Raw genomic sequence first — 8,437 nt, 5'->3', positions numbered from 1 at the left:
GTTTGTCTCTTTTTCTCAATAGCACCTACGACAGTTGCTGGCACATGGTAGTTGCTCAATAAATGTGTACTAACATTTTCTCCAGGCCAATTTCCTCACTTACAGATGAGAAACTGCAGCTCCAGGACAGAAACACTAAATTCCTGGCAAAGAGCTCTTTTCACCACATAACGCTGTCTCTCAAATTCTGAAGTACGTATTACATATTTTCAGACTAACTTTAAGTAGAGACAGGGATGATAATAACTATATTATAAAATGCAAATATGCTAAGACATATGTGGAGTTAAAAAAAGTCTTGCCCTAGATAAATGCAAGCAGAAAAAATATAAAATTGCCAGCTGATTGTGAGCTATAGATAGGATCAAAGAAGTTGCTGACAATTCCTCAGCTTATAAATCAAATCACAAACCAAGACCAGTTAAAGACATAACATAGGTGTTTACTCCCAGGACCCGGCCAAAAGAAAAAAAAAAAAAAGAGGTAAAATCTAGAGTTCTCAGACTTATAAAGAAAGATAAAGTTTGAAATTTTTTTCTTTTAAGTAGGCTCCACTCTCAGCACGGAGTCTCATGTGAGGGCCAAACGCACTACTCTGAGATCCAGACCTGAGCTGAAATCAGCAGTCAGATGCCGAACTCACTGAGCCACCCAGGTGCCCCAAAGTTTGAAACTTTCAACATTTCATTACTAGATGGACAAGAATGGTTTGTACAGATACAGATATGGCACCACCACCACCATCGGTATGCAAGGGTTTTTAGGGTTTTAAAAATATCCATAGGTACACAAGTGCATCAGACAGAAACAGTCCGGATAAACCCTAAAATTATAAAGGACTGAATGGGTTGTCAGTACAGGACAGCCATGGACCAAACTCTGGACACATGTCTTTATTCCTAACTTGGACTCCGACTCATAGGATGATTCTGAGGACCTAACACTCCCGAGGTGTCTGCAGGCAAAATGAAAGCCCCCAGTGGCTACTGACAGGAGGCTTCACCCCTTCATGTGGAAAAGCGAAGGGAGAAGTCTGGCATCGGGAGTGGGAAGGGTCAGACAGATACCAGGAGCAGAGACTGAAAGAAAGCAAAACTAGATCCTCAGCACAACGCCTTCAAACAGCCCACTTCTCAGCCTTTACTTAACTTTGATTTTTTGGTGCTACAACAGTTACCTGGGGTTCATGAAGAAATAGCACGAAGACAAAAAGCAATACGCTAACGGGATGCCTGGGGGCTCAGTCAGTTGAGCACCCGACTCCTGATTTGGGCTCAGGTCCTGGTATCAGGGTCCTGAGATAGAGCCCCACGATGGGCTCCAACCTGAGCCTGCTTAAGACTCTCCACCCCTCTCTCGCTGCCCCTCCCCGCATCCCACCAGGGCACACGCTCTCTCCTTCTCAAAAACAAAAAGCAAACAAACAAATGAAAAAAACACTAAGGATGGAAGACTAAGAAGGGGAAAAGGCCTTTTTAATATTACTGAAGAGATTCTTGTGATTCAATATGGTATAATATAACAGAAGAATTTATTGACAATAAATGATTTATGCTCTGGAATCAAACTACGTAAAGCTCACCAAAAAGTTAAAAATAAGCACCTTACACACACACCCCACTCATTCAATTGACACAAAACTAGTCATACAACTGAAAACTGAGAATACTTCATAATCTGCATATTAATGTAAATCGGGGGGGAGATATGATTAAGGGAGATTTCTTGCCTGTTTCTAGTTAGAATCTCTTCTCTTTTCTTGGTTCCAAATTGTTGAAAAGCAGCTTCTTCCTAACGCTTTTGGAAGGAAAAATGAACATATCATTCTCCATTGTAAATCCTCCAAGCATTTGGTTATGAAAATGTATCCACATCACCACCAAATGTAAACATCCTTGGGATATGTCTGCCAAAGTCTGCATCAAAGGCGAAGGGCTCATGTTAACATAGAACAAATAGGCCTACCACATTGAAGAATACATACAAGTACTTAGAATATTATCAAATATTTTATTTGTTGCAGTTTAGATGTTATTAATAAAACTTACAATAATACAATTAGAAGACGTATGTACTTTGGAAAGCAAAACAATGCTTGAAAAATAGACAAGATGGTAGTTTTTTTAAATTGAATTTTTTAAAAATATAAAATATGTATAAAAATACATGTAGTTTCAAAAATGTAAAACAGAACATCAAAACCAGGAAAGACAAAAGAGATCCTTTCGCCCATTTTTAGGAAGAGGAAACTGTCAGAAGTGAGTGGCAGAAGGAGAAGGAACTCCTCTACAAGCATTTCTAGTACTTCGGTAGGAGGCTTTTCAAACCTTTAATAACAATGAGTGGGGGAAGGGTGATCGCTGGTCCGAGGCCAGCTGTCCCACTTCAGCTACTCTGGCTTTGAGTTCTTCATCAACCTCAAACCCCTGCTGGATTCTCCCTCCAACTTATCTCGTGCTGCTCTCCTTTGCACTCTTCACAGGTGGGCTGCGTCTAGCTTTTCGTTTTGCGTATTTCCAGAAAATGTGCCCAAGGAAACGTACTGCGCCCATCTCAGCGTCATTTTCTAAAACTCTCAGGTTCCACGATTTTCTTGAAGAAAGAGAAATCCTCAGAATAACAAGTGATCACTCCTTCACCAGGAGTAGGGATGGGAAGAAATAATAACCCAAGGGAGAAAAAGTGATAAAAAACAACTGCTTATAGTGGCGTTTGGAGAAAATTATGTAAATATTTATGCAAAGACAGCTTTGCAGAACACATCGAGATGCATCAGAACCGCCCGTGCCAGTGAGCACAGGCAGCCTCACAGTTGGATCAACAGCCTGAAAAGCAGATGTGCCAATTTCCTGTATTTGATTATGATGATTCCTAATTATGCCAAAGCTGTGGCAATGTCCTTCCCTAGAATGACTCTTAATTTTGTTTTGCTAAGCCACACACACAACCTGTTTTGGACGTGTAATTCATTGTCACGTTAAGTCTATGAAACACTCATTTGCTTGCCTAATAGTTCCGAGGACAATGGCTCACATGGATACTGTTTTCTTTTGTCATTTGGCATTTGTGAGCATGCAGGGGGAAAAGAAAGAAAACATGCAGAGTGACAGAGCCATGCTGTTTAACATCAGGGAGGCTCTGGCTTTTCCACCATGGTCTACAAATGAGAAGAATACCATTATATGGTTCTTCTTAAAAGGGCAGTTTTCTTGCTTTTCTTGTGTTTACACTTACAATGTCATTGTCAACAACAACAAAAAAAAACACCTCAGCACCTTTCAGATTAGGCGTGGACTATAAGCCACAGCAAACTGAGAACGCTGTATCAGATGTCAAAATTAACAAGTAGCTTGACCATTGAGGTGCTTCAACCCAACTGTATGGTAGTTGGAAGGAGAAAAGAAAAATATGACTGATTCAGGAGTCATAGAACCCTCCACATGGTCCTTGAACTTGTCTGACGCACACACTTACTAACCTAACTTTAATATTCTTTTGCACTTGAAACCCCACAACTGATACTGATGTCTGCTTTATAATTTAAAATGTGCTTTTCACTTATAGTCCTTTATTTGTATTGCGCAAGAATCCTATGAGGTCAGTATTTTTATTAACCTTATTTATATATGTAGAAATAAGTACAGAGAAGTTAGATTCCATGTTCAAAGAAAGCAATAGAATCTGGACTCCAACTTCAAGTTGTACACAGATCAATAACTCTTTATTAAGCATCTGTTTATTAACTAGGTTTGAACCTTATAAAAAATAGTGACAGATTAACAGATTGTTTTGTTTTATTTTTAAAGATTTTGTTTATTTATTTGACAGAGAGAGAGAGTTCGAGAGCGCACAAGCAGGGGCAGCTGCAGAGGGAGAGGGAGAAGCAGACTCCCCGCGGAGCAGGGACCCCCAATGTGCTGGATCCCAGAATCCCAGGATCCTGAGTCGAAGGCAAACACTTAACTGACTGAGCCACTCAGGTGCCCCAACTTTTAATAAACCGTAAATATGTTACTCTCCCTCCAGGCCTCTGGTGGCTTCTCTCTGTAGGAGGAACCAACTCCAGCTCCCCCACCTCAGGCTCTGCATCTTTCTAACTTCTTCTCCAATCTTTCTCTCCAATTGTGCTCCTTTACAGACCTGATCCAGATTCACTCACTATGGCAGAACTTGAGACTTGATTGCGATTTGCACTGCGATGAAGCTTGATGAATGGAGACCTTTCGTTTTCTTCATGCTTTATCTCCAGCAGAAACTTGAGTGGTGCCTGGAAGCTGCAGGCCTCAGTAAACACCTGTTAAATGGGGATAGTTGTTGTCTGTGCTTACACGCATTAAAAAAAACAAAAACAAAAACTATCTGACGGTCTTAATCTGGATTTCCTAAAACAGAACATCAGACAAGGACTCAGACTGAGGTAGTTTATATGGAAAATAACTTCTGGAAGCAGGAATGAGGGAAGAGGGGGTGACCTGGGGAGGAGCAAAGCCAGTATAAAGCTCTATAACCAAGTTCACGGTCTAGTCGACAGGGGCTCAGGTCCCCCCCACCCCTAGAAGCTCCTGCCTATGTCCAGAACACTCACAAAGCTGTCTGCTCAGGACACAGGGCCGGTGGACTCTGGACGGACAGCTACCGGGAGGGTATTAATATGCTCACAGCACACATGTAGCAGCTGCTAATACGAGATGCGGCAAAGAGATGGGTAAGAAAGCACCAGAGTACCCGCTATTAGCGTTATTTATTATTCTAGCTACTAAAATTAGACGAATTTCTGGAATTCTGAAAACCTGGAATTCCAGAATACTATTTTGAAGGCATGCAATCAATATGGCTTTTTATAAAGGATTGAGAATGTGTGACGTTTGGTACTATAGGAACGAGGAAGCAAGTGCTTGTCACTGAATCTGTAGACTTAACTCCTCAAAGTCTGATGACAGGTTTTTTGAACATTTGCAGATTTGAAGAATATATGCATCTTGTAATATATAGCATATAATACTGTATAAAATATTGCATATATATATACACACACATAATATATACACTATCATAGTGTGTGTGTGTATACATATCATATATTTATGCCCAATGCTTTTGTTTTGATTAAAGAATCACTGTAATTGAACAATTTATTTTATCTCTCGGGGTCCATGAGAACCCTTTTAGAAAGAATTCTCACCTCCCTTGAATCTGAAAAAATGTTGACTCAATATATTATACGCACTCAGAACCAAAGAGCCTTATCAGATATGAGAAAAACCATGGAGGCTTACACTACATTTGTATTGTACAAATAACTATTATATTCATAATCATTACACATAAAAATTTTAGATGCTGCAGAAATAATTAAGTGAGAGAGTCAAAGTGCCTGCTATAAGGAATTCATCCTACACCTAGCTGGGAACCTAAGTCACTTGCAGCAGCAGCACTGTAGCCAACACATTACGCTCACCAAGTAAAAGGTGAGGGATAATCTGCAGGGGGCCAGGGATGCTCGCACTGGATTGTACAAAGTGACTTCACAAACACGAGGAAATCTGGAGTCGGCCTTCCAGGTGCAGAGGATGAAGATCTGGAAGAAGAGCGCCTTTCCAGGCAGGAGAACGCTGGCACAGAAAGAGAAAGTGCGCGAGTATATCCCTAGAGCACGAGACAAGTCATATTCACAAAATGAAAGTACATTTTGAGGAATAACAGAAGATAAGATTAGAAAGGTCAGTAAAGAACATATTTAAGAGAATTATGAATACCAACCCTATAATTTGAAGTTATAAACTCTAGACAATGGCTAGCCATTAAAGATTTGGGACAGGTGACAGGGAAAGAACGGAGGCTCTGTTTTCAGAATACTAGAAAAATGTGAGTAATAGCGGAAGGGAAAATAGGCCTTTAGTTGTCAACCTTCAAATAATCTTTAACTGGAATAAATATCCAAGAAGCTAATGTAAAATCTCTCTTCCCATTGTGGAAGTTATCTCCACAATGTTACACATGCAATTTCAGACATGCAATCCAAATTCAAGAGGAGTAAGAGGAGGGGCACCTGGGCGGTTCAGTCAGGGAAGCCTGCAATTCTCGATTTTGACTCAGGTCATGATCTTGGAGTCATGAGGCCAGCCCCACCTCAGGCTCCATGCTGAGAGAGAGTGAAACTCTCTTTCTCCCTCTCCTTCTTGCCCCTGCCCCCAACCCATGCAGTCTTTAAATAAATAACATCTTTAAAAAATAAAGAGGAATAAGAGAAGACAAAAAATCAATCTGATCAAAACCAAGAAAAATAAACAGAGAGCCACAGGGATGTCAATAGTAACTTCAAAATAACTATGCTTGATATGTTAAAGGAAGTAAAACAATTTTGACATAGAACAAGATAAAGCACATTTTAGAAAAGAAAAATGCAATAACCAAAATCAGGAACTTCATGTAAAAGTTTAAGAGAAGGTAAAGAGATCATTAATGAACTTGAAGGTGAGTCAGAGGAAAAGATTCATAGAGAGACAAAAGTATGAAAAAATATGTTAAAGGCATAAAAGACTCAATGAAGAGGGGCTCCTGGGTGGACCAGTCAGTTAAGTGATGGATTCTTGATTTCAGCTCAGGTCATGACGGGGAGTCTGCCTGAGATTCTCTTTCTCCCTTTGCCCCTCCTCTTGCTCTCGCTCTCACTCTCTTTCTTTCTTTCTTTCTTTCTTTCTTTTTTTTTAAGATTTTATTTATTTAACAGAGAGAGATTACAAGTAGGCACAGAGAGAGAGAGAGTAGAGAGAGAGAGAGGAGGAAGCAGGCTCCCTGCCGAGCAGAGAGCCCAATGTGGGGCTCGATCCCAGGACCCTGGGATCATGACCTGAACCGAAGGCAGAGGCTTAACCCACTGAGCCACCCAAGCACCCTCTCACTCTCTTTCTCTCTCTCTCTCTCTAAAAAAAGAAAAAAAAAAGATTCATAGAAGAAAAATCTAACATAGGTATAACTGGAGAACCAGGAAGGCAAGGAAAAGAGATTTGGGAAGGATGAATAGAAATGATGGAATCCAGAGACCACGGAATAATTTAAAGAAAATAACTGCAACTTGGAATTTGCCACTGACAGAAAACGACATCCAAAAACTAAGGAGAGATATTTTAATTCTTTCAATATTTTAATTATTTCAAATCCACATTGAAGAAAATTCTAAAAAGTATTGAAGCTGGGAGAGATATGGCCTTAGAATTTCAGAGATCCAAGAAAAAACTAAAAACAACAACAAAAGATAATTAGGTTGGTGAACATTTTTTCTTATGTCTGATAGCCATTTGTATGTCTTCATTGGAGAACTGTCTGTTCATGTCTTCTGCCCATTTTTTGATATGGTTGTCTGTTTTGTGGGTGTTGAGTTTGAGGAGCTCTTTATAAACCCTGGATATCAACGTTTTGTCTGTACTGTCATTTGCAAATATCTTCTCCCATTCCATGGGTTGCCTCTTGTTTCCTTGACTTTTTCCTTTGCTGTGCAGAAGCTTTTGATTTTTATGAAGTCCCAAAAGTTTATTTTAGCTTTTGTTTCCTTTGCCTTTGGAGACATATCTTGAAAGAAGTTGCTGTGGCTGATATCGAAGAGATTGCTGCCTATGTACTCCTCTAGGATTCTGATGGATTCCTGTCTCACGTTGAGGTCCTTTATCCATTTTGTGTTTATCTTTGTGTACAGTGTAAGAGAATGGTCAAGTTTTATTCTTTTACATATAGCTGCCCAGTTTTCCCAGCACCATTTATTGAAGAGACTATCTTTTTCCCACTGTATATTTTTTCCTGTTTTGTCGAAGATTAATTGACCATAGAGTTGAGGGTCCATATCTGGGCTCTCTACTCTGTTCCACTGGTCTATGTGTCTGTTTTTATGCCAGTACCATGCTGTCTTGGTGATCACAGCTTTGTAGTAAAGCTTGAAATCAGGTAGCATGATGCCCCCTGTTTTATTTTCGTTTTTCAACATTTCCTTAGCAATTCAGGGTCTTTTCTGATTCCATACAAATTTTTGGATTATTTGCTCCAGCTCTTTGAAGAATATTGGTGGAATTTTGATCAGAATGACATTAAAGGTATAGGTTGCTCTAGGCAGTATAGACATTTTAACAATGTTTATTCGTCCAATCCAAGAGCATGGAATGGTCTTCCATCTTTTTGTGTCTTCTTGAATTTCTTTCATGACTGTTCTGTAGTTCTTCGAATACAGATCCTTTACCTCTTTGGTTAGGTTTATTCCCAGGTATCTTATGGTTCTTGGTGCTATAGTCAATGGAATCGATTCTCTAAATTTCCTCTCTGTATTTTCATTGTTAGTGTATAAGAAAGCCACTGATTTCTGGACATTGACTTTGTATATACACTATGGAGTATTATGCCTCCATCAGAAAGGAGGAATACCCAACTTTTGTAGTAACATGGTTGGGAC

General features: G+C 39.7%; 1 protein-coding gene across 1 annotated transcript in view; it reads right to left on the bottom strand.

Moving 5' to 3' along the window:
- Window positions 1-2,521: 2,521 nt before the first annotated feature.
- LOC309862907 (uncharacterized protein) overlaps window positions 2,522-8,437 on the bottom strand; it is a 28,936-nt gene continuing 23,020 nt past the window's right edge. The window contains exons 3-5 of the mRNA XM_082727330.1: window positions 5,459-5,612; window positions 4,141-4,294; window positions 2,522-2,592 (exon numbers count right to left, since the gene is read on the bottom strand). Of these exons, the coding sequence (XP_082583456.1) occupies window positions 2,576-2,592; window positions 4,141-4,294; window positions 5,459-5,612 (325 nt within the window). The 3' untranslated portion in view covers window positions 2,522-2,575. The remainder of the gene's footprint in view (window positions 2,593-4,140; window positions 4,295-5,458; window positions 5,613-8,437) is intronic.

Source organism: Mustela nivalis, assembly GCF_964662115.1.
Source record: "Mustela nivalis genome assembly, chromosome: 4".
Lineage (NCBI taxonomy): Eukaryota > Metazoa > Chordata > Mammalia > Carnivora > Mustelidae > Mustela > Mustela nivalis.
Note: the sequence above shows the minus strand (reverse complement) of the source record. Positions and strands in the feature narration are given on the sequence as shown.